At 40.2% G+C, this 27,204-nt stretch overlaps 1 protein-coding gene across 3 annotated transcripts; it reads right to left on the bottom strand.

Annotated features, from left to right (window-relative positions):
* Window positions 1–693: 693 nt before the first annotated feature.
* Window positions 694–25,572, bottom strand: LOC117300827 (putative homeodomain transcription factor 2). Of its 3 annotated transcripts, none has more exons than XM_033784667.1 (18): window positions 25,516–25,572; window positions 24,142–24,401; window positions 20,805–20,867; window positions 19,593–19,674; window positions 16,878–16,974; window positions 15,439–15,550; window positions 13,573–13,700; window positions 11,757–12,346; window positions 10,657–10,889; window positions 10,130–10,364; window positions 8,890–9,058; window positions 7,589–7,778; window positions 6,420–6,551; window positions 6,082–6,168; window positions 5,531–5,686; window positions 4,624–4,719; window positions 3,324–3,449; window positions 694–1,631 (listed from the first exon to the last, which is right to left on the bottom strand). In XM_033784667.1, the coding sequence occupies exons 2-18, from the start codon at window positions 24,190–24,192 to the stop codon at window positions 1,608–1,610; spliced, it is 2,571 nt and encodes an 856-aa protein (XP_033640558.1). In that variant the 5' UTR covers window positions 24,193–24,401; window positions 25,516–25,572; the 3' UTR covers window positions 694–1,607. The 3 variants fall into 3 exon arrangements, with proteins under 3 accessions (XP_033640558.1, XP_033640557.1, XP_033640559.1); XM_033784666.1 differs by having other exon boundaries at window positions 25,385–25,550; XM_033784668.1 differs by having other exon boundaries at window positions 25,511–25,543.
* Window positions 25,573–27,204: the final 1,632 nt, after the last annotated feature.

The following is a 27,204-nucleotide window of genomic DNA, read 5'->3' as shown; positions in this document are numbered from 1 at the left end:
AAAGGCTTGCCCTGAACCCTATGATACAGCAACACTAGATCTAGTCTGAGGAATTCAAATTAAGCATCCATTTAAAACTGAACAAGTCAGTGTACCAGACATCATTCCAATCTAACTTGCAAATGGTTATTTCAAGAAGGCCTTTTAGAACGTTAAAACTGCTAAGCAAAGTACATGTTTAGAAGAACGAGTAACCGGCAAAATTACCATGTACAGTGAAATGTACTATCTACGACTGGTTTCCAGTTAATTTCTACTTCGCAGTCTACATCTGATAAGTGTTATTTCGCTATATGATGACTGAACTCAGTAAATGTGCATGGCAGGATTGGTTTTGATAATTTAAGCTTCCACTGCCCTAACTGCCCTCCTACCTGCTCTACCAGTCTGCAGCCAGTAGACTGAAAACACATTTTACTTCCTTCTATTCTCAGACATGCTGGATTGGCGTAATAATAATAATATTTAGTTTTTATATTGCGTTTTTTTCACTCCCGAAGGGTATCCCAAAGCACTTCAAATTATTACCCCTGGTCACTGGGCCATCCTTAAACCATCTCAGCTCCCTGGGGAGTATACAGCCTCGTGCAACAAATGCGATACTCGGCTAAATCAATCACAAGAACCATCTCTGCCCTCACAGGTACCCATTTACCCCCGAGTGGAGAGAAGCAATAACAGTTAAGTGTCTTGCTCAGGGACACAAGTGTCACGACCGGGATTCGAACTCACACTCTGCTGAACAGAATCAGCAGAGCTTGAATTCTGTTCTCGGCCTCGACTCTTAACGCAGTACAACTATAAGCAAAGGGGGGTCATTATAAAACACTTTATACATCTAGTGTAGGCTTGTGCACAAAACTACTGCAGTTTTAGAGTGTTAACACATAATAAATAAGATTAAAAACAATTAAAATTGATATTGTAAAGCAAATTATTCCCTTCACTTCTGGAAAGGTTGTTGGCTTTGCAAAAAAAATTGTGGAATCAACATTACAAATGGCTGCAACCAGTATGGCATTTTGTAATAATCTGACAGTGGTAGGAGATCCAAGGGTTTTATTTTCAAATAAAATGCCCCTCTCCCGGTCCCATGTGGCATGAGATTCGGTTCATCCACAGATTCAGAGATCCAAAATGGCAGACTGTGTCAAATTTCCTCTGATAACGCCCTCTTTTGAATCCTCTTCCTCCAAACCACCCATACAAATAATTCTTAAAAAATAAAATTGAAAAATCAAATTGATATGGGGGAGACCGAATCTCCGCAAACAGAATTCCCTGGAACCAACACTAGATCTTTCAGTATTTCAGTTTCATCATTGTGTGTCGTCTACTACTTCCATTATCATAATATCAATATTTGTTTATTGTCCACAGCTTACCTCTACCATCTCCACAGTCCTACACTTTAAATAACCATGAAAATGATAAAAACTTTGGAAAGTACCTTCGCAAATCTGTTTGAGGCAGCTGCATAAGACTGGTAGCCAGTCTTTTTAAAATGGTCATCCTCTATACAGAAATTTATAAGGTTCTGAATACTGATTGATTATAATACATTTATAAGTATTTCAAGAGCTGGCAAAGTAGACTTGACATGGTCTTCACGTCGCTTTGATCTTCCATAGCTGCAAATAGAAAAATAACATCATCAATTAACATAAGCAACAAAATCAAATCTGCAAAGAAAAACACTCAACATCATGCCCATAGCACTTTTAAAAATCATGTCAAAAGGAAAACCAATAAGTACGCCAACAGTAAATACAACAAATTACTACCACTAAACCTAGTCAAAAATAAACAGACACTTGAAAGATCAAACAAAAAATACCCAAACCCCTTAAAACAGAAAAATAAACATTACAGAAATAAGTTACCTAAAAAGATGAATATTAAAAGTATTGGTAACCAACATATAAAAGTTATTGAATTAAAATTTTACACTTTACATATCAAAATACAAACAAAGCAATGTCAGTTAAAAGTGATTGCATAATAATTATATGATTCACGATATAGTTTGGGAAAACTAGATGCAAAGCACGATGGGGTAAAAACACCATGGGCCAAAAGCACCCATCTGCCCATGGGGTAAAAACACCCATGGGGTAAAAATGTCCATGGGGTAAAAACACCCATCTGCCCATGGAGTAAAAACACCCATCTGCCCATGGAGTAAAAACACCCATCTGCCCATGGAGTAAAAACCCCCATGGGGTAAAAACCCCCATGGGGTAAAAATGCCCATGGGGTAAAAAGAAACATCGAGTAAGAAAACACCAATAGGTGAAAAATTAACAATGGGTATGAAAATGTCCATTGGGTAAGCAAATGTCCACGAGGTAAAAACAAAAGATGGATAACAAAAAACCTATGGGGCAAGAAAACGCCATGGGGTAAAACGACCATGAGGTAAGAAAATTGTCATGGGGTGAGCAAACATCGGGTAAGAAAATGCCCATTGGGTAAAAGCACCAATCGGCATAGTGGGGGAAAGATGACAGTTGGGTAAAAATTTCCACTTGACTCGCTTCCACTGCTAGAAAAATAAAAATGACACAAATATAAATTTAATGAATTTAGAATGATGAGAATGACAATGGACAATATTTAAAAATTTGCACATCAAATAGGTGGACATTAAACTCTGTCCACATACATAATAATGTCAACGAAAATAATATAAAAAACCACAAAGAGAAACTGATAGGGTAAATAATATTAAATAAGTTTGCGTTGAAACAAAAAAAGACAAATTGACAAGAGCAGGATTTGAACCTGCAACATGTCGGTCACATGATGAGGACAAGCAAAACAATAGAACATTAAAAACTGATATAGATCCATACAAACATTTAGTGTTTACAAACAAAACATAATTATAACACAAATACAAGAAAAAAGACATTACATACAAGAAAAAAGACATTAAAAGTCCACTTTTTAAAAAGCAACCGGAGAATTAAAGCCATCTAAATCCTGTTGTCATAGGGGATATTGTTTCTCCTATGTGTGTACCTCAAATGGAAAACAATCAAGAGTTTATTGGAGGATAGAGTTTCCTAATCAAACCGGCAGTAATCAAGCTGGCTTTGTGGTCGATGCTCATTTATTGAATTGAACTGAATTGAATTGAACTGAATTGAATGGTTTATTTGTCAAGTATATAAAAATATATGAAATTTACAATCCTATCTTACAGCAACATATAAAACATTAAAATGTAAAAATTGCACAAGTTATACCACAATACCACATAAAACAATAACCTTAGTTTAAGAAAAATCATTACAATTTTACTGCTACAATTAACTCACCTTCAGCTTGAATCCAAGAAGCTCAGTGAGTACACCAGAGAATGCAGACAGAACCACCACTCTTGTTATATTGTACAGGACAGGATTCATTGTCAAGCCGGCAATCTTGAAGGGAGTTTCTATCTCCTAAAGGTGTGGATCAAGTATAAGAAACATAAATAAATAAAACGAATTACGTGTAGGTGACGTTTGAAGAAGCACCCCTTTGTGATCTCTATCAGTAGGCTTTGACTGTCTTCAGGAGAAGTAATATGCAGTTCTTATATATGTGGAGCTTTGTTTGAAATATAGCACCCATTCATTACAAATAATAATAAATAATAATAATATCGAAGTCTATACAGCGCACATATCTACCAAACAAGGTACTCTCAGTATTATACAAACTTTCAGAAAAGATAGGTTATTGCAGTGATCAATTCTGATACCCAATTATTTAGCACCTTATAAGGTGCTACGACGCATTCAGCAGCCACTGCCAGGAACACCGGGGCGAACCCCTTATCTTTTCGATAAGTGCACTGGTATATTTTACATGGTATATGTTACACAACACATGGCATCAACGGCTTTACGGCCCATTCAAAGGACAGAAGTGTCACGGCTGGGGATTCGAACCCACACTCTGCTGATCAGAAACACCAGAGTTTGAATTTGTTGCTCTTAACCGCTCAGCCACAAAGAACCATGTATGGTTAACAAGGTGCTGTGGCGCAATATGCAGTAAACTATGCCAGAAAAACAATGGAGATCTGGGTTCTTTAAAGTGCATTAATTAATGTGTGGGACCTGTGACTTTACAAATAAATTTAAGTAACTATCACAAGGTATACCACTGTGTTATTTAAAACGCAATCTCCCTACTTAATATATTTTGGTTTTAAACACCTACCATTGAATCATAATTTAAAACACTTTAAGTTATCATTAATAAACCATGCAATAACAAAATTACAGCGAGTATAATGCACTATAGCCTGGCCTCTGTCCAGTAAAAGATTAGATAGGGCTGGTGAACTGTCCTACCTACAGTACATGTACACGTACTTGTTCAAAAGGGTAACGTTTCTGCCTTTTCAAAGTGAATTTTTCTTCCTTTTCAGATGTGAATAATACATTTTATAAAGTGTATGACCTGTACCATTAACACATCAGATACACAAAGTTTGGAAAACTTCATGAGGGAAAGTGAAACACAGTTTTCTAGACTAGTAGGCTCCATTTAGCAAGCTAAAGTACAAGGCTTGACAGTGTCCTATACAATTGTTGGTGGTACTGTCTGTGTGTTAGTTTGATTTACCTTGAGGAGCTTAGAGGCAAGTTTAAGTACATTATTTGCCAGCATTAGATCTTCCTTCTTGTGTGGTTTCTTCTCCATGTGGAGATACAGGTTGATCTGGAGGAATAGAATTAAACAGAGATGACACGATCGGTTTGTAACGTCACATCAATCAATAGAAATAGTTGGGCCACTTTGGCTTTCACGCGTAAAGGAAACAAACTTGAATATGCCCGGCAAAGAATTCCAAATCAAACAAGTGGTGACTTGAGGTTAAAATAAAGGTTTTGTGGGGGCTTAATAGAAAGTGCTTAATTTGGGATTACATAAACAGGGGACTAACAGATTAGTATGTCAAACCAGGCAGTACTTTACATATCTTGTAGAGGGGATTCTGCATGAAAGATGTATCAGATTATGCATTCCAATAGTGGATTATTCTTCCTGTGTGGACATAGCTGCTCCAGATTTTCTCAAAGTCTCAAAAAGCTACCACCTTTTGAAATGAAATGCTCACAGCTTAGTTTATTGTGTATGTTTACAATTAAGCAGGATTGAATCAATTAAACGGTTCCAAAAACCAAAGGCATACTTTGCTTCTAAAGGGCTTTTGTAGGACACAAAACACAAAACATCTTCAAATTTACATTCAACTTATGCGGTTTAAAGATAATGGTACATGTAGTACAAAGCTACCCTTACATGTAAGTGTTATTAGCTGAGTAAAATATTTAACCAAAAATAATTATAGCATGTCATGTACAATGGTATTACACAACTCTCCTGAAAACATTGCTCTGTGATTTTCGAGCTGAAAAATCTACAGGTAAATTATATTACAAACATCTTCATTCACAGTGAATATGGACTCATGACGTGGCCAAAAACTTGATTTACAAAAGCTCCCAAAACCCCTTTAAGTATTCACCTGTTCAGTTAGGAGCACAGACGTGTTGCGGAACTTCTTGTTGATGTTGGAGCCAAGCGTCATGAACCTCAACAGGAAGGGACACATACAGAAGGCCCATGCTATGACCTCCCAGTTGAATAGGTGGGATAAGAACTTGAAGTCTCTCTGTAACATCTGTGCAACAAAAATAAAAATACAAGAATAATAATAGTAACTAGACATTAGGTTTAGGTAGACATCTGTGCAAAGAAAACCAAAATACAACAAGAAAATAAAATAATAACTAGATATTAGGTGTTTGTGAACATCTGTGCAACGAAAAACCAGAATACAAGAAGAATAAAAACTAGAAACCCAACACAAAAATGTTGCTCAGGGGGACCCTGCTTGGTCGTCCTACACAGTCAAAACAAACTTTATAGATTATCATACAAAAAAAATATTAATAAAAAATTGGTCTCTTTTCCCAGCTGGCTTCATCTGGCTACATATACATATATGTACATTTGATATGTACGGTATACATGTATTTATTTTCTTAAACAACTCAATCTAACATAAAAGTTTACCTCGACGCACAAAGCAGAGACCAGACATAGTGTAACCATAAAGGCTGAAGACACAATGACATCAATAGACCTCTGCGGACCGCGCTTCTGAAAATCAAAAAGAAAGATAAAATTTGTTTTATTTTTGGGGGGTTTAAGTACAGAGTGACTCCAATGCAGTCATTTTCCCCTAGTATGTCAAATTTTGGTCGTACCTTCAGTCGTTTGTTTTATCCAGACCATTCACAAATTATTGCTGATGGGGATAATTTCATACTTGGACCCGAGTCTTTATCCCCGATGTTAATTTCACTCTAAAACAAGACATAATAGTCCCAGATTTGAACGCAACCCCTTACCTTGAGAAAGGACCTGAGTGACAGCCATGCTTTGATGTTGCTGACCTTGTCGAGTCTGAAGTGTGGAAGGCAAGATTTACGAGCTCGGCGGGTGGAGGTCAGGTGAGAGAAGTACTTCGCAAAAAGACTCCTCTGGTTGGACAAAAAAGAACATTGTCAGTACCAATGGGCGTACGTTTGAGGGCAGGTCTTTTTAATTGTATTGTACTTTATTGTACTCCAAAACTGGAACAGACCCCATAAACCTGGGGAGGGTAACATCAGTATAATAATAAACAACATGAAAAAGAACATTTAATGAAAAACATAAGAAATATTACATTGTGAGCTTAGACCCTCAACGTTTTTATAAGTGAACATAAAAAAAAGGGACCTTAGGAACACCTAGGGAAAGCCCACAGTGTTGCTCTTCTAAGGAAAGCATGTCTAGGGAATTTCTTATTGCACTTCTACCCAGCCATTTGAGAGTTTTATTCTTTTCCATAACTAAATGTTGATAAAGTTATTATCCTGAAGAGATTGGGTTCTGTTCAATTATCACCATATCCCGAATTTGGCTAATCATGGAGTTTCGGACACTGCTCTTTCTAGAAATAAATGTCTGCATGGTAGACTGTATGGTATTTTGTGAGAATCATTCAAAATGCCAGTTAAAGACTTAGACTTGTTTTACTTTGCCTTGTTTGATTATCAGTAAGTACGATCTCCAAAGAATTTCTACAAGTCAAGTATTATATTTTTGATAAATAAGGGTTCAACAAAGACAAATTTTCGAGAGCAAGATTCAAAGCAGCGACCTCTAGACTAAAGCCCAGTTCATACTTGACGTCACAACTCTGTTTTTGCTGTGAGTCTTCCACACGCCAACAACAATGTAGGCTGTACTGTTAAGTCTCAAGGTGCTTGCTGCCCTCATGAACCAGGAATAAGTCAGCCAGGATAGGCTTATTAGTCATTATAAAACAGTTATTATTTACCTGTTTGTACGTCTTCTCAGCAACAGACAACAGAAAGAAAACGCGAAGCTCACAGCAAAGCGTTCCAAGCTGCACACGCCAACAACAATGTAGGCTGTACTGTTAAGCCTCAAGGTGCTTGCTGCCCTCATGAACCAGGAATAAGTCAGCAAGGATAGGCTTATTAGTCATTATAAAACAGTTATTATTTACCTGTTTGTACGTCTTCTCAGCAACAGACAACAGAAAGAAAAACATGAAGCTCAGAGCAAAGCGTTCCAAGCTGCACACGCCAACAACAATGTAGGCTGTACTGTTAAGCCTCAAGGTGCTTGCTGCCCTCATGAAACAGGAGTAAGTCAGCCACGAGAGATTCGGCTCCAATAGAGAGACTCCTCGTAATCTTTAAAGACGAAAGACATAAACATTTTTTGTTTTAAAGGGAAGGTAAATATTAATATTTGGTATTAAGTACTCTTAAAAAAATTGGCAAAATTTACTTGGATATAAGTACAGCAGCTTTTGATAGTATAAAGCATTTTGAGAATCATTTAAATTTGAAGTAATGTGATTATCAATATTAGATTCTAAACACAACAACAAATTTGAATCTGAGTAACCTTGCTGACAGACATGTTTCTCATGTTGTGCCGTACAAAATGGATTATTCTTCCTGCGTGGACATAGTTCCTCCCTGGGTTTATTGGGTGCGTTCGTTTAGCTTCCCTGGGTTGTCCCCGATCTGCCCTGGTGTGTCGAATAGCTTTGACGTCATTCCAGGGGCTCACCCTGGACAGCCCCCAGTGCCCAGCTTGTGGAGTGGGTCACTTGGGGCTGGCCCCAGGTGCATGACGTCACTCTGAGAGCAGTGAGTGATCGTTCGTTTAGCTCTTGTCAGGGGCTCACCCAAGTGAGCACCAAGGGGTAGACCCAGGGAAGCTAATCGAACGCACCCATTATGTACGTTCACTGAGTGTGATCACTGGGTGAATTGGATGTGATCACTGGTTATACAGCAATTGAAAAAAAAAATTGCCTGGTACTCCCGAACAAAGGTAGGGAGACCACCAACATTACTGCTAATGGCTAATGGAGGCAAGTTAATTAATAATCCATACATGAAGTTGGCAGTTTCCAATCCTGCTTCAGCCACTTTTTCTTAAAAAAAAAAAAAATAAATAAATAAAAAAAAATAGTGTGGGTTAGATATGCTACCTTATGCAACAGAAAAGCCAAAGAATTACCCCCACCCTCTGCAAGACAATAGTGCCACCCCTCGTCAACTGACACTGACTGGAGGTTGCAGGTATATTCAGAAATGTAATAATCCACTCAAACTTGCAATCTAGATATGGAAAAGGTTGGACTGACAAGTAATTTTCCTAAAACCAAAAGGTTTGCAACCCTAAAAAAAAATGTTTTTACCCTTGCCACATTCGCTACTTTGTGGAAAAGAAAAGCCCTAAAACTACCGCTCCCCCCTCCCTCTAGACAATAGTGACCACCCTCCTCACCTGAAGCTGACTGGTATACTAGCCAGGATGAATGAACAGATAGCACCAATGAAGATGTAATCACAGTTATTGCGGGTGTTGTGGACTTTAGTGTTGATATGGCAGCTTATCTCCAGGACGCTTAGATCAGCCTTCTTGCATTCATTCCCCTCGAAGATACGAACACGGACTGAAACATGGTCAAAACAAATCACAGAGATTTTTTAAACAAGCCACTCTTGGTATGGGGGCTACAGGAAGAACAATTACTTAATGTGAAAAGAACTCAGGGGAGATGAAGGTTTGAATTTATATTACGCTAAAAACAGTCTAGATTAAAGAATAGAGAGGGACATGCACCAGGCAAGGAGTTCCAAAGAGATGAACTACGTGGAATAAAGCTGTTGGAATGCTACTGCTTCATTATGACTGTCAGGATCCCCCCACCCCCCTGAAAATAATATTTGCTTCTTATATACATATACATGTACATGTAGAGCTCATAAAATTATTGCCCACCGTTCAGTTTAATCCTTTTGTTTGCATAGTGTTAGTGTATTTATTGTTAATAGGTTGCTTTTGCTTTTTGTAAAGTGCATTGGTATTTCTTTCAGTTATGAAATGCGCTAGATAAGAATTAGCTATTATTATTATTATTATTATATTCGTCACTCAGTGACACTCAAAGAAACTTCATCATTCAGTATTTTCTGGCAAGTTATTGTGGAGCTACTTTTTTGAAGTACATGTATGAGACAAATTAATTTACGTAGCACCATGTAATTATTACAAGGTGCTTCGGTGCAATATTCAGCCGTTCAATCCAGGAACACCAGGGCAAACCCCTTCAATTTTCGATAAGTGCACTGGGTTCTTTAAAGTACACTTCACAACACACGGGACCAACTGCTTTTTGTATTATCTGAAGGACACAGCAAATATGGTTAAGTGTCTTGCTTAAAGGGTTTGGGTACTTTTTGTTTTCACAAAATCCACAGATTTACATTAAACTTTACATGGTTTGAAGATAATGGTGGTAGACAACTTCCCTTAAAATATTTCTTGCTGATTTATGCTGATGTGCTGTAGTTTTTAAGCAATGAGTAAAACAATGTCATAACAGTACCCAAACCCTTTAAGGAGCACAAGTGTCATGACCATGACTCAAACCCACACTCTTCTGAACAGAAACACAAGAGCTTGAGTCTGGTGCTCTTATCCGCTCGACCATGATATGATTAGAGTGATTTTTTCGACTTACTTTTCTCCGTGTTCGTGCAGGCACTCGGGGTGCTTGTAACTGTCGCGGGCATCAGCTTGAACGGGTCCTCAAAGTGAGGTAGTTCCTCGGGCTTCTCGTTGTCTGTGTCTGTCGAGTCACTCTCGCTGGACTCACTGGATGAGCCAGAGGAGGATACCTCCTCCGCCGTCTCACCCCAGCTGGGGTCGTCCATATCAGAGTCCCCTGAACGGGACGGACCTCGCAGGTGTGGATCCTGAATTTAAATAAAATGAAAAAATATATATATAAATTAAGTAAGGTGCTGTGGAAACCGATGGAGATGGGAGAATCAACAGGAAAGTAGTTTTATTTATTTCTCATCAAATATGACAAGTCAGACAAGAATACTTCAGTTTTTTTCTATCTTACCATGTAAGGTTTATATAAATCTGTGATCTTAGACGTGTATATTTCCATACCAATTCTGCAATGTTCCTTCAAAAAGAAAGATAAGTTCCATTTTTATCGTTTCGGAAAATAACTGGAGAAACACAACCCTGACTCACCTCCATGAGGGACTTCGCTTGCCTAACAGGAACTGGATCCACGTCAGAGTCATTTGAACTGCCGTACTCACGGCACTTTCGTCGACCCTTTCGTACACCAGCACGCCCTCGGAGGCGAAGCTCGTGTCTGCGCCCCGCGGGTTCCTCTGGGGCCCCCTCGCTGTCTGATGCATGCGGGGGGTTGTCTGAAACCTCGTCACTGAACGCAGAGTTGGAGGCTTTTTTAGCACGCTCTGTAAAGGACACAAACATACAGGCTAAATTATTTTTTTCAAAATGGGTTTGCTCTCTGACAGAATTGTTACAATGATAACCCGTCGATGGAGCTAGGAGCAGGGATAGGGGGAGACACACCTATGTCAACCAGCAGGAGAAGGACCCTGCGCAGCAAGAAACTGCTTTCGTGAGGACAATCATGCTGGACCAGGATGTGTGGAAAGCAACCATCAGAGGCTACCAAGATGGCAATGGCTAAAAACTACCTCTCGCACTCTACCACTTAGTAAGACTGGTAATGAATTTCACAAGGCAGGCACACTATTAAAAAGGAAAAAAAGATTACTTTAAACTAATACATCTTGAAAAAAAAAACGAATTTTGAAAGTAGGAAAATCTTTACATTGGTTGATTTGAGAAAAGATTTGTCAATACTGGTGTGGTTTTAAAGGCAGTTGGCACTATTGGTAATTACCCAAAATAATTGTTAGCATAGAAAACTTACTTGGATACGAGCATTGAAGAGCGGTTAATAGTACATGTATAAAACATTGTGAGAAACAGCTCCCTCTGAAGTACATGTAGTTTTCGAGAAAGAAGTAATTTTCCACGAGTTTAAGTTTTGAGGTCTCGGAATCAAGCATCTAAAAGCACACAACTTTGTGTGACAAGGGTGTTTTATTTTCATTATCTCGCAACTTCCGACAATCAAATGAGCTCAAACTTTCACAGGTTTGTTATTTTATGCAAATGTTGAGCTACATGTACACCAAGTGAGAAGACTGGTCTTTGACAATTACCAATAGTGTCTAGTACCTTTTGTATTCAACAAGAGTATAAAATACTATAAAGGTGTTTATCATTGACACAGACAACACACTTACCAAGGAAAGAAACCTTAGACACCTCCACAGTTCCAGCCTCCTCCCCGGGTTTCTTTGTCACGTATCCTTCACTCTCCTTTGCAGGTTGACCTTTGACATCAACCAACCCCTTCTCACAGACGAGCTTGACGGCCGGAGTCTGATCGGAAGCGGAGAAGACGATCGGAGTGTCCGGTTCCGTCAGGCCTGGCAGGTCTTGATCCGGGCGGAGTATCTCCCCTGCCAGGGACGACTCCTTGATGGGTTTTCCCAAGAGTGTGAGGTCCTCCTCTGCACATCCTGTCGTTTCATCCCCCGTGACTCCTCCAACATACGTCACTGTCTTCACGCGATGTCGAACACCGAGGCCATCTTCCACGCTCGCCTCGTCCATCCCTTCCACAAGGCTCTCCCGTCGACCGGTTACGCTGTCCTCGACAACGATACCTGGTCGGGAGAAGCGACGGGTGAGAGTGCGGCGGGCTTGTCGCATCTGGAAGAATGTCTCAGCAGTGCAGGGGAGGGACTGGCTGCGGCGCATGCCGCGTTTCTTTCCGTAGCCGTTGGCGTCTTCTGAAGTGGTTTTACTAGATTTGGTTTTGATTTCTCGGCTGGAAGTATAAATCAATGACACATCGTCAATTTTCACTCTCATTTGTTCCTTTCAAACCAGTCAGTTAATTAATAACCTTTCTCGGGGCAAGTTCTTTTTTGTACAGTAAGTAGAGTAATTTGGCTTGGTGATAATAATAGAACACTGATGGCATTGGCATTCACAAATTGGTAGATAAAAAGGCTTTTAAAGAAAGCGTAAGACTAATGCTGAACAGTACAAAATCAAGCGCTCAATAAAATTAAATTCCTTTCAAAGGCTAACTGGCTAAATGAAAACATCAGGCTAGGTTTTTCAACTTTGAGTAGGCAATATCATTTTCGTATTGCTTTGGAGATTTTGTTAATTGAGAACTACTGTGCTAAAGCAGCTCTATGAAATTAAGCCCTGGGCAGAAGGTAGGAAATCTGCAGAGACTACTACTTTTCACTTTGTGGACTTAGGTATTTTCTCGCTATTTACTTCACTACCGCAGAGTGAGTCTCTAATGGTCTCAATGTTTCTAAGAATCTTTACTAGACTAGGATTCTTACTGAAAGACTAAATTTAAAAGAAACGAGACTAGAATCGAAAATGCACTTTCATCATCTTCAACTGTTCCTTTTGAACAGTAAGAGAAGATTTATGGGTGATACTAAAGATATTGTGTGAGACTAAAAGTCAACATTTGAACGCAATTCCTTTGAGACAAAGACTTGTCCTGTCTTGATCATACTGGCCCGACACTCTGGCCAGTGGTCTGGCCCGACACTCTGGCCAGTGGTCTGGCCCGACACTCTGGCCAGTGGTCTGGCCCGACACTCTGGCCAGTGGTCTGGCCCGACACTCTGGCCAGTGGTCTGGCCCGACACTCTGGCCAGTGGTCTGGCCCGACACTCTGGCCAGTGGTCTGGCCCGACACTCTGGCCAGTGGTCTGGCCCGACACTCTGGCCAGTGGTCTGGCCCGACACTCTGGCCAGTGGTCTGGCCCGACACTCTGGCCAGTGGTCTGGCCCGACACTCTGGCCAGTGGTCTGGCCCGACACTCTGGCCAGTGGTCTGGCCCGACACTCTGGCCAGTGGTCCATTTTAAAATTTGAGCCCTTTAAGAAGACTCTGGTGGAAACATTACTACATGAATATGGAGTGAAAAGTAAGAAGCATAAGAGTAAATTTACGTGCAGGAATCGAAAAAAAAGGGAGTGGGGGGTCTTGGGTTGGAAGGGGGGTGGAGTTAAAAGTACCTTCTCCTTGTCATTCGCCTTCTCAAGGACCTTGACTTTGCTACGGTGGTACCTACAACTAGTGAGTAGACAGTGCCAAGAACTAATGACAAGACAATGGGCATGAAAATCTCTGTGAAGAAGATTGGCTGAAAACAGAAAAGAAGAAAAAATTTAAATGAATGCTAGTTAAAGGCAGTGGACACTATTGGTAGTTACTCAACATAATTATTAGCATAAAACCTTTCTTGGTAACGAGTAATGAGGAGAGGCTGGTAGTAAAAGACATTGTGAGAAACGGCTCCCTCTGAAGTGGAGTAGTTTTCAAGAAAGAAGTAATTTTCCACGAATTTGATTTCAAGACCTCAGATTTAGAATTTGAGGTCTCGAAATCAAGCATCTGAAAGCACACAGTTTCGTGTGACAAAGGTGTTTTTTTCTTTCATTATTATCTCGCAGCTACGATGACCGATTGAGCTCAAATTTTCACAGGTTTGTTATTTTATGCATAAGTTGAGATACACCAAGTGAGGATACTGGTCTCTGACAATTACCAATAGTGTCCAGTGTCTTTTTAAAAGATAACCCTATTTGGTCAATTGTCCCAAATTTACAAACATAACTTGTCAAATAATTCTAGGACTAGTGATACATGTAGCAACATTCTGTGGATGTCTATTTTTTTGGAGCTCCATTGGATTTGACTCATATTGGAGACACTGTTTACTCTTGCAGGGTCATGTCCATGCCTCAGTCCCTTATCACACAGACAAGACCCTCTCAGTTTTAACCGACCCTTTCTGAACTCGTCGCCATTCTTCTATTATCAATAAAGACCTCAGAGAGTTTATAAACCCTGATTGGTCTGGGGTGTATTGCAATATAAGAATTGGCTTTGCGAACTAGCGAATAAATGGCCCCTAAACAATCAAATTAACACTTTTCTTTGGGCACATTTGTGTGTTTTTTAAAGTAATTTTAACAAGGCGAGATGGTGCTGCAGGCTCGCACTTACCAAGCGTTTGCATGAACTCGTAGAGGGCGTATACATTTACGGTAGCTGGTACACACATTAAACCAACATTATGTAATGCAAGCACAGCCAAAGTATTTAAATTAAAGGTGCTGTTAGTTCTTAAAGCGTATACATGTAGTCTATTTTTTGAATACATTGTATCAAAAGCTAACTACATTTAACAGATTGGGTGCCCAACAAATATTTAAAAGCTTTTTAAGGGAAGGTACACGTTTGGTAATTACTCAAAACAAATATTAACTTAAAAACTGACTTAGTAACAAGCATTGGGGAGCTGTTGAATTTTGGGAAACGACTCCCTCTGAAGAAATGTCGTTTTTGAGAAAGAGGTAATTTCTCACTAAAATTCCTATCTGAAAGCACACACAATCGTCCAACAAGGGTGTTTTTTCTTTCATTATTTTCTCGCAACTTCAATGACCAATTGAGCCCACATTTTCACAGGTTTGTTATTTTATGCATATGATGGGATACACCAAGTGAGAAGACTGGTCTTTGATAATTACCAAACGTGTACCTTCCCTTTAAAACAGTTATAGACACATTATATAATAATATTAGTGAAGAAAAACCACAAATTTACCGTGTGTCAATGACCTTGGTTGGTGGCTGGCCACTGTTAATGGACCTCACCTTTCGGCTAGAGCGACCAACAACTAACCAAGGTCATTAACACACAGTGAATACCAGGTGTTACCTAATTCCATACCATTACGAAATTGAATGGTCAAACGGCATGAGGGTTAAGATTATGTTTGTTTTTGCCATGCTGCCAGCATGGGTTGCTTCCTCCTTTAACATCTTTATGGTAAAATCACATTAAATTTTGACCAGGGAATTTGAAACCTTACCTGTTGTCCTTCCTTTGGTATGTACAAGCAGTACACAATCACCACCAAAGACTGCATGAAATACAACCCTAGTAAACTAATGTACATCCATTTCGATAGCTGTTTCTTCCACCTAAAAGAGAATAACAAACCAATTTTATTAGCATCAAGTCACCTGAAACGGGCGGGTGTAGTTTCTCGGAACCTAAAGTACTCTTGGTGGAAAACTTTTTTGTTTTGACTTGTCACAATTTTCCCCACAAGAGGGCGCTCTCACCTCAAGAAACGCTCCACAATAAGAAGCAGCAAACCACTGCGCACAATTCAGTTCCATGAACCTAAACCCACCCTCAGATCAACCTTGTGACATCACAAAAAAACAGTCGGCAACATTTGCGATAGTTTACACATCATGATAAAATATCTTGTTTGAGAAGTGTCGGTGTTGAGAAGGGAAACATGAGTAGGATGGTCTGGTCGTCTTCTGGTGAGTGCTGGAGGTACGTTCACCTCGAGAACACTGAAATCAGCACTGAACCACTAGCCCAAGGCCAGTGATTTTAGTGACATCATAATGCTGTCTGGCACAGTTTATCATTCAAAAACCACCTACATGTACGGTGACATTGATTGGACAGACAGTAGGAGGGTTGACTGTGGTAGGTACTGTGTTCATGCATTCACCATGTGATTTCATATTGCAGGCTGGCATTTGTTAATCTTACACGTAAGTATCATTCCAAGCCACAGTGGATTCTATTGAACATGCATGGAACTATAATTTTACCAAAAAAAGAGGAAATCACAAAATTTCAATGATTTTGTTTAGTACTTTTCAATTTTGATTGGGAAAACTGAGATGAAAAAAAAAAATTGCTGCAAAAGTTGCACGCCTGATTGAATGGTCAGAGAGTAGGAGGGTTGACAGTGTACTGTGCATGCATTCAACACCACGCTATTGTAGGCTGGCTTTAGTTTGTCTCAAGTATCAATCCAAACCACACAGATGAAATGGACCCTTCCCATGAAATATGCTAATCACATTCACGCATGCGTACAGACCCTGTTGGTTGGCAAACACCATAGACATGATAGAGTTGTGCACTAAGCAGACACACAATCGCGTGTGCGTCACGCATCCATTAGCCGTGTACAAAACAGCGCGATGTTCCCTCATTTTGCCAACCAAAACGTTAGTGCGCACGCGCTATGTGCAATTTACATATTTCATGGCAAGGGTCTATTGAGTGGTGAGACAATCAGGCTAACGAAGACAATGAACTAATAGGCCTAATATTTGGTTTTCATCCCACATCGACATAAATTAAGCACTGTATAATACGCAGTACTTCCTTGAGTTATGTAAAGAGAAATTCCACAAGCAAATCACTGAAAGGGCGAAAAACAAAATAATAATCTTTATCTCCGAAGCAAAATTAACATTTAAGAAATGAACTTACCAACTACAGTATAGTGGAAACAGCATCACCCTGATAAGTCCTTTACGTGCAATGGAGCCCGAGGAATGCTCAGGCTTGGTTTTGGTAAATGTTGAACCTGATAGTAAAGAACCAGAAATCGAATCAATGCGCCGTAATTAATAGTATTTTTATCATTTCTAGGGGGTATAGGCCATTCATCCAGGTGGGTTATAACCATTATATTATAATGTCTGTGGTGGTAATGTGTTCCAGTCTTAAACTGTTCCAGTCTAGAACTGTTTTGGGTGTTAATGAATATACCCCTGGATTGAGTGAGAGCGCCCTCACGCGTTAAAAAATATGGCGCATTCTTTGTAAACACAGTTAGCGTGCCCTCGACCATACAGGCAGAGTATCACCCACAATAACATGGGCTCAATGGTGAGTTTTGTTATGCACTCATTTTATAATAGATAGCTAAATGCTTGTTGGTTCCATTCCCCAAAAAGGAAATGCCAGTCAGGTTTCATACACCTTCCCCCCCCAAAAAAAATACACCCAGCTACTGCAATGTACTTGACATGTGCCCTGCATGTGCCTTGTATGTGCGAAGTACTTCTCTCATTCAACAACAAAATTAAATTGTACACATGAAATCTATTGATGATAATGCACAAATATTTACACCGTAATACTCACTACATGAAAAGGTTTTGTACAAACCAATGTTTGGTATAGGCCTAAAGGAAAGAACCAAACTGAAACCAATCATGATTTAAAAACATTAATACATTGTGGTCATGTAGTGGGCCCTATACAGTTTGCCAAGATGGGGCCATTATCCAGGCGTATCATAGGGAAAGGTCAACAATTTGTTCGTAAAACTGCAGTGGCCGCTGCATGACTTCTTTGTTCAACAACTTATACGTACAATGGTTTGTATATCAGCTACAATCCTGGCCATATCTCGTTTGGCCCCCCAACCCCCTTTTAATGTTGGCTCTCATTGCACGGTCTGTTGCGTTCCAGTCAACATTGAGGGGGGGGGGGGACGGGGGAACATAATGTTAATTGTCAGGGGGAAGTGGACAGGGAATATTTATTGTTAAGCTGGGAATGGGTGGCCCAAGCATTTTGGCCGAGGTTCTAGGTTGTTGTCTGTGTTTACTGCATTAAGATGGTGATTGTTGTGGGGCTAGTGAATGTTTGTCACATTCATATCAGCCGTTACAAATGGTCACAAACTGCCTGTACGGTGCCGAGTTGTGAAGGAGATACTGTAAAGAGTCGACCCCTTTGAGGGAAATTGGCCTTTCTGGGATCAACTGTACCATTGGTAGAGGGCACACTGTACTGGAAATGGCCTTGCGAAATGGGACGAAAAATTGCAATGTACATGACGTATCTAAAAACCAAGGGGCTTCATAAGGGTGAACAGTTTTTAACAACTACAGTCGACTCCCGTTATTACGAGCTCGCATGTTACGAGGTTCCGGTTGATACGAGGTTTTTTGCCGGTCCCGAACGGCCCCATGCGTGTTCCAATGCATTAAAATACTGATTATACGAGCATGGTAGTAGCGAGAACACGGTTATAACGAGGTAATTTGGGAGACCCATTACGAGCAACACATTGTTTAAAACCCTTCTATAACGAGAACAATTCAAAAACCAACAAAGGAAATACCTGTACAGCTGGTAAAGTCGATATTTGTGGCTTTTAAGACATACAATATAGAGGTGTTAAGTGGACGCTACCGCTAGCAACACTAATCCGAAATCGGGAGTCACGAGTCAGCAAGCAAGGTTGTTAATTCCAAACTCCGGACAATGGTGGGATTAGGAGGTTTGCATGGTTCAAACATTGGAGAAATCTTAAGGAAAGATACTGATCCACTGAGTTTATAAGCGCATTATAAATTTTCAAAAGAAAAACACCCGCAACTTACAATCAAAACTAGTTGCGTGATCAATATTATTGAATGCAAAAGCAAGATTTTACCTGGCAATGAACCATCTAACATGACACAGTGTTTACCAATGAAAATCAAGATTCTATTTTTTGTTGCTGCGACGAGTGTATTGCACATGCACAGAACAGCACGATCTTCCCTGGTATCTCGCGTTAGCAATGAACCTTCTATTATTACACTAGTGGTTACCAATGAAAATCCAGCTTTTATTTTATTGACTGAAAATTTTCACAGCGTGTGCAATATGCATTGCAGCAGTAAGATTTCCCCTGGTATCTCGCAGCAGCAATGAACCATCCAGCGTTAAACAGTTGGTTACCAATGAAAACCAAGACTATTTATTGCATTAGCAATAAACTGCCGGCGACCAAAGTTTTGTAAGAGAAACTTCCCAAAACATGAACGCAAGTTAAAATCTTACACTTTTCATCAATCTTGTAAATTGTAAATTGATTTTAAAATTGAATTTAAAACTAAACCAACTTAGTTAAAACAGTTTTATAATCCCCGCGTTGTGCTTGTTTGTGCAGTACATTGCACATACTACTCTATGCACACAGGAGTATAGTCAATTGCAGCTCTGCCTTGCAGCTATGTACACACGTGCGGCCATTATGTCATGTATTCAAAGTACACGTGTTGTGTGCATGCACAATGATGACGTATGTATCTATATTTAGCGCGCTGCGTTTAAGACGAGATTCGGATAATACGAGGAAAATGGGCCAGTCCGGCGGACCTCGTTATAACGGGAGTCGACTCTACTTCTTTTCTGACTTACCTCTTACAAGATCAATATCAATGAGTTCTGTTTTCAGCCGACTCGTCCGGAGTGGAACATTGTTAGCACCAGCTTGTAGACCCTGAAAAATTCATTGTAAAACAAAGCGTAGCTTTAACATACAGGAGCGCCAACACTTGCGTCTTGCAATCAGGGAGATTTTGTACAGCAATAATTTATAGAGGATATTTTAAGCCAAGACCGGGACTCACACACACCCTCTTTTGAAACACCAGGGCCCAATTTCATAGTGCTGCTTAACGGTAAGCAAATTTGCATGCTTACTGTAGCAGAAAAATTTGCTTAAGTCTTAGCGTATTTCACTGGTTAGCTGAAAAATTTGGCGACCATATTGCGTGTTTAATAATAATAATAATAATAATAACGAATGGCACATATATAGCGCTTCACAAAACAGTCCCAGTACTACAACAAAAATTAATGAGTAAACAGGTAAGTTTTCAGCAGATGTTTGAAAATGTTCTCGTTCGAAGCAGTTCTGATGTTGTGCGGCAAGTTGTTCCAGAGTGAGGGTGAAGAATATGAGAACGGGCGGTGGCCATATGACTTTGTGCGAGTGATGTATGGGACAAGTTGAGAGGTAGAGCTGGAGCGGAGGGTACGATGAGGTACATATGGATGAAGGATTTCTTGAAGATAATGAGGTGCGGATTGGTCAAGAGATTTGTTTGTCAGCAGGAGAAGTTTGAATTCTATGCGTTTGGAGACGGGTAACCAATGAAGTGAGCGAAGTACTGGGGTGATATGTTGTCGATGTGATGAGCGGGTCACCAGTCTAGCAGCAGAATTTTGAATACGTTGGAGTTTTGAGATTTGTGCGAATGGAAGACAATGGAAGAGGCTGTTGCAGAAATCCAGACTGCACGAGATTAACGTAGATTTGCATTGTGACATCATTTATTTTCGTGCAGTAAGCACCGGAATGTTAGCATGCCTTTTCGTATCCTTTGGTTAGCAGCGCTATGAAGTAGAAATTGCACAGTAAGCACAAAATCGGCCGCTAAGCAGTGCTATGAAACTGGGCCCACATCTTGAGTCCAATGAGCTTGATCGGTCAACCATGACATGCAAGGCGCATGAAATTTTACAGTTTCATTTTACTTCAAATCAAAATTTTAAGTGAAATGTAAGGCTTTTCGGAAGCATTACGGTTCTGGTTATATTTTGTTACTGCCTTATAGGCCTATTTACCTGTATATTAAGTTCCTTTTCTTCTACATGTTCTTCCCACAGTTCTTTGTCATAGGCTCCAATCTGTGATAAGGAACAAAACATAAAAGATATTAAAAAAAGGAAAAACAGATCTTGTTAGGATTGACAATCATAATTTTCCCCTATTTAGTGGCACAAACTGTATTTAAATGTGCGTCTAAGTTTTATTTGTCGCAGCTGGCTGTTTTCTAATGTTAATTAAAAATGTATGTGTTTATTGTATATTCTTCTCTTCTTTTGTTTGGTCTCTGGACCAAGGTAATCATTGAATAAAGTCAAATTGGTAATTTAGTGACTTCCAGCCACTTGATGGTATCCTCATCAAAGTCCCCAAGTCCCTGCTTGCCCTCATGGTGGTCTGAAGTCAGGGCAGTCAAGAATGATGTGGTCAATAGACCGATTGCGCTCATGTGACCTATAGTGGGTATTAGATGTAAATAAACACGGCGTACTGCATATATAAACGTGCGCTAAAAAGACAAGGTTATATATACTGCTGTAATTTTTGGCAAAAAAAACCCAACTAAATTCTCGAAATCAGTGAAGAAAATTTCGGAGTTTGTAGCATGAGACCTTACTGGTGGCTGAACAATGCCAGTATGGGTAAACACAGTTCCACCAAATAGGAAATTCCTAGAGAATTTTCACACGATGTCATGTGTTTGTGCACGGAAATTGTGGTTTTACAGTGCCCTCATTTTAATAATTTTGCTGTCAATACTTTCAATAAAAATATCATTAAGAAGCTGCAAATCCCTTTATTTTCACCCTCAAAATATTTGATTAGAATGGGTACATGTAGCTGTCAGCTATGAGTAGGACAACTTTGCGATCTCCCTTATTACAGCCCAACTTCATGCCGTGCACAACGCAAAATCCACAGCGCGTGAGCTCGCTCAAACCTCAGTAATTTACGTAGTCTAACCATACTCTCAAAAGAAACCTCTTTTGTCGAAGAATACTGGGAACATCAACTACATATAAATATAGCAATTATTTGATTTAAATCGTTGTCACAATATTCAACTTTTAAAAAAGGGCTCCGTTTTTACTACAGAAAAAATACAGCAAATTATGGTCCATCAGCACGAGTCTTCACATGTCTTTACTGTGTAGCCGTGTTTTCCCATACCTACTATACATGTAGGTCACGTGATCACTAGCCCTGGCGGCCTTACACTTTCGTTTTGTACTACAGTGACGTCCTGGACATCAGGGTACATTTCTGGGGCGGAAAATATTCACAGCTTCATAACTCAAATCTTACCTGCAAGAAAGCACCAATTTCAACAGATTCACATTCCATGGCAGCATATGTTTTTCTGCGGTGGGTTTTGATCGTCATATATTCTTCACAAATCCGTCATTTTCATGAAATAATGCAGCTCCCAACATTAAGGAATTCCCATTTTTGTTCGTACTCTCACAGTCTGCCGTGTGTGCGCAAGACGCACGACGCGCAAATTTTGAATTGTGTTGTTAACGCTGTGCAGTCAAGATACGGTGACCAAGAATTCATGTGTCTAAGCTTGCATCATGCGTCTTGCACGCGAATGTATACGCGTACGCACGACAAACAACACTGTGAGAAAACGATCGAAACTGGAATTTTTTAATATTGGAAGCTGCATTATTTCACGAAAATGACGGATTTGTGAGGAAAATATGAGAACCAAAACCCACCGCAGAAAAATGTATGCCGCCATTGAATGTGAATCTGTTGAAATTAGTGGCTTGTTGCAGGTAAGATTTAAGTGATGAAGCTGAGAAATTGTTCCGCCCCAGAAACGGGCCTCAATAGTTAGGACTCTGTTCCTGTGTACAGAGAAAGAGTCCTATATAGGGCTACGTGATCACATGTTAACATTGGTAGCGCAATCAGTCTACTGCACAATGTGGGCTACTGTTCCAAGGCTAAAAATTACCTCTGGCATGTGGTCCAATTGGTATTACGAGCTCTCTGGTGGGTTCCTTGCCCAATCATGCCACTGTCAATGCTGAAACTACATGTACTAGGCTTACGCCAGTGGTCCAGTGGGCATTTCAAGATGAAACCACTCAAGGCTCTAGCCAGTGGGCATTTCAAGCCCTGTGGGTTACTGGCCCAATGATGAAACCACTCAAGGCTCTAGCCAGTGGCATTTCAAGCCCTGTGTGTTACTGGCCCAATGATGAAACCACTCAAGGCTCTAGCCAGTGGGCATTTCAAGCCCTGTGGGTTACTGGCCCAATGATGAAACCACTCAAGGCTCTAGCCAGTGGGCATTTCAAGCCCTGTGGGTTACTGGCCCACTGATGAAACCACTCAAGGCTCTAGCCAGTGGGCATTTTAAACTCTGTGGGTTACTGGCCCACTGATGAAACCACTCAAGGCTCTAGCCAGTGGGCATTTCAAGCCCTGTGGGTTACTGGCCCACTGATGAAACCACTCAAGGCTCTAGCCAGTGGGCATTTCAAGCCCTGTGGGTTACTGGCCCAATGATGAAACCACTCAAGGCTCTAGCCAGTGGGCATTTCAAGCCCTGTGGGTTACTGGCCCACTGATGAAACCACTCAAGGCTCTAGCCAGTGGGCATTTCAAACTCTGTGGGTTACTGGCCCACTGATGAAACCACTCAAGGCTCTAGCCAGTGGGCATTTCAAGCCCTGTGGGTTACTGGCCCAATGATGAAACCACTCAAGGCTCTAGCCAGTGGGCATTTCAAGCCCTGTGGGTTACTGGCCAATTAATGATAAAACCACTCAAGGCTCTAGCCAGTGGGCATTTCAAGCCCTGTGGGTTACTGGCCCACTGATGAAACCACTCAAGGCTCTAGCCAGTGGGCATTTCAAGCCCTGTGGGTTACTGGCCCACTGATGAAACCACTCAAGGCTCTAGCCAGTGGGCATTTCAAGCCCTGTGGGTTACTGGCCAAATGATGAAACCACTCAAGGCTCTAGCCAGTGGGCATTTCAAACTCTGTGGGTTACTGGCCCAATGCTAAAACTACTGGGGTCTGGCCAGTGGTCCAGGGGTTATTTCAAGCCCTGTGTGTGTTAACGGACCAATGCTGAATTAACTGGGCTCTGGCCAGTGAGCATTGCAAGCCCTGTGTGTCACTAGTGCTGAAACTAGTGGGCTCTGGCCATTGGTGCAGGCAATCTCCCAACGATGATAAGAGCACACTATTAAAAAGCCGACTTGTTAAACCAGCGGTTCTTTTCAGAACTACACACAACTCAGACAAGAATTTTACAAAGTACAAGGTGTCTCCGCAAACCTCACTTGATTACATTCCCACCCTACAAAATTTACAAGTCCTGCAGCAAACCTTACCTGTTTCTGGAAGCCAGAAATGGCCTCGTTAATTCCAAGAAACCCCAGCATCTTTCAATTGGGAAACTCTGAGACGTTGAACTCGACCAATCGCATCAGACCCGATGTCAGCCAATGTGACTCTGTCGAACCAACTTTCTCATCTCTTGAACGAGGAGCAACATCCAGTGCGTCCGTTGACCCCTCAGATTTTCAAATTTTTGATGTATTACTAGACCTCTGCCGTTTTTGACAAGTCTTACGCATGAGGGTCAATAAACCTAGATGTGGAAAATCAATGAGGAAATAGGTATTGATAAAAAGGTTATTTAATATGTTTAATGTTAATCTTAATTTCTCTAAATGGGTAAAAAAACTTTAAATACTATGCAAAAATTTTGTTCATTCATATAATTTTTATATGAACAAAAACACATAAATATTCAATTACATGTACCAACCAATGCCATGTGGTAGCAGCAATTCAAAAACGAGGGAAAAAGTGGTTGCCAGTTATTTAATTAATAATAAATACCAAAAAGTAAAACTAAAAAAGAGCATTAATATTAGAACATGGTAATGGGTCAGAATTTATTCCTCCATGGTCAGATTAACTTAATTAAATAAGGAAGTTCATCAGAGTGGTCCACATTACACTGTAAAGTCTAACGACTGGTGAGCCACCTTTTCAGAATAGAATAGAACATAGAAATACAGAGCAAGATTCCCTGCATAACTAGTGCCTTCAAACCCCGGCCTAAACAGAGAGCTAGCGCATTAACACAGTTGCGATAGTAACCCTCCTGCCGACGGCGTAGCCGGAGCCGTCAGCAGGTTACGTTATAAATATAAGGTTTATCGCGATTCAGAATTGCAATGCATTGTGGGAAGGAATATGTGGCGGTTTCTATGCAGTTTCTCTACTCGCAAAACTACGACTACGACTATACCTACCTTTGTGTGGGTTCAACAGCGCCCTCTCTTGATATTTTGCTATTCGACCATAGATAGATTCGGGAGAGGGGGGAGCTAATATACAAATTCTAACGTCCAGATTATAATACGACACATGAATAATTTATATGAATGATACAACATTATAAATTATTTAGGCCTACATATAACAGCAGATTTAGAATAAAAACTCACAAAACCCACAAGATTCCAAGACAATGAACAGATGAAAGATGAAGTCTATTTCTATTTGAATTGACGATTGAATGAATTGAAATTGAAGAAGCAATTCGCAAACAATATTTCTTACTTTCTTTGTGTTTTCTCCCAGCTTTGCATCCAGAACCTGCTGAGTTTGCTGAAAATATGATGTTTGTACCTTAATTAGGTTTACATTGTTGATTATCTAAATTATTCTCGTAAAAAGATAAGGTACCTTACATTGTCCATCTATCACAACGTTATCTTCTGTTTATGCGCGCACAATGAAGATTTGTCGTTCCATTTCCCTGTGACCTTTGTACCTCTGATGGGTTATTTCATTTTTAAGGGGGGAATAAGTATTGAAGGTGCCGTAGGTTATTGTTGTTTAGTCATTTACAATCTTTCAAAAGTCACTGGATTGCAAATTTTATGCGGATTATTCATCGGTTCTTCATCTTAAATAACAAAAACACTATCTAATTTGAATACTTTACCAATTGAATTCATAAGTCAAAATTACAGTACACTCTGCAAACTAATTAACTGTGCCGGCCATAATAGAAAAACAAAAACATTGTCACTTCGTTCGCCGATCGACAAACATTTCCAAGATGGCGTTCGTTCATCGTATGTTGGTGATGTACATTTCCACTCTCATTTTTATCAGTTTGCTGACCGCCCGCCTAACCCAAAACTCTGAAACGGGATGGGCATGGAACTGGTTCTTTGTCTTCATCCCTTTGTGGGTTTGCGACTTGATCGAACTCACCTTTCTGATCGTCAAGATGATAAGCCACTGCCGAGTTGGCTACGATCCGAGTGACATGTGTTTATCAATGGTGAATAAAGTGTGGTTTGTGTGTTTGCTTGGGTTGAAAATCTCCTTCCAAGTTGTACTGTGTGTGAAACTGCAATATGCCCGCAGTATGGCTATGTATTGGGTGTTCATCCCACTCTGGTTGATGCTGGGTTTCTCAGCAGTGAGACTGTTCCCATGGAGCTCAAAACTCAGATAGCAAAAGTGAAAGTGCTTCATCAGAGACTGTTGACTAGTCAATACACTGTGCTAACTTTTTGGGGCTGGTTTTAGTTGACTCGACACGGAGCTTGCCAATGTCATCTGGTTGAGCAGGGGCCAAAGTGGCTAGACTTACTTCCCTTTTTTCATCAGCCAACCAGCATATTGAGAAGAATAACATACATTGTAAACCATGATGATGGATGTAGGTAGTAGGCTGTACAAAATTTACAATGCCATCAACAAAATAAACCGCGGTTCAAGCTGCTTCATGGACCCTAGCCCTGGTAGGATGTCAGTGTTGTTTGCAGTGGAGGAGTCCAACCTGGGCTACATGAACCACTAAATTGGAAAAACTAGATGAAAGTTATCCTCAACTCTAGTAATATAACTGACTATAGTCAACCAGCAGTTTGATGGGAGGTCAATGTGTATGTGGAATAATCAACTGATTCTTCAAAGTTCAAATGAGCTGGCAGACAGTATGACCGTGGCTGATAATCATTAAATGAGACATTAGAAAATTATGCACCAGAAGCATATGAACTTTGACTGGACAATTGAAATAGAGGGCATCGGTTGAGACCCAGTCGCTTGTCAAAGTACTGCTTTAAACACAGTTTTTGACATCTTCATCCGTACTTCACTATTAATATTATATTATGACCAAAGATGTAAAAAAGACACACAAGTGTGTTTCATTAAGTATTTGTCTACTCAGTAACTTTCTTGAGGTCGTGAAATATAATCCATGGGAGTATTCTTTCTACTGTGTTCAAGATTATGAAGTGCGAAAGGCGCAAGATGGGAAACTCTGGCTGAACATGTGAAATGTTGGACGCCATTTTTAAAGCAATCGACTTTTTTGATGCAAGATTAAGACAATGAGCATTGCTATAATTGCTTGC

Source organism: Asterias rubens, chromosome 16, assembly GCF_902459465.1.
Source record: "Asterias rubens chromosome 16, eAstRub1.3, whole genome shotgun sequence".
NCBI classification, from domain to species: Eukaryota; Metazoa; Echinodermata; class Asteroidea; order Forcipulatida; family Asteriidae; genus Asterias; species Asterias rubens.
Note: the sequence above shows the minus strand (reverse complement) of the source record. Positions and strands in the feature narration are given on the sequence as shown.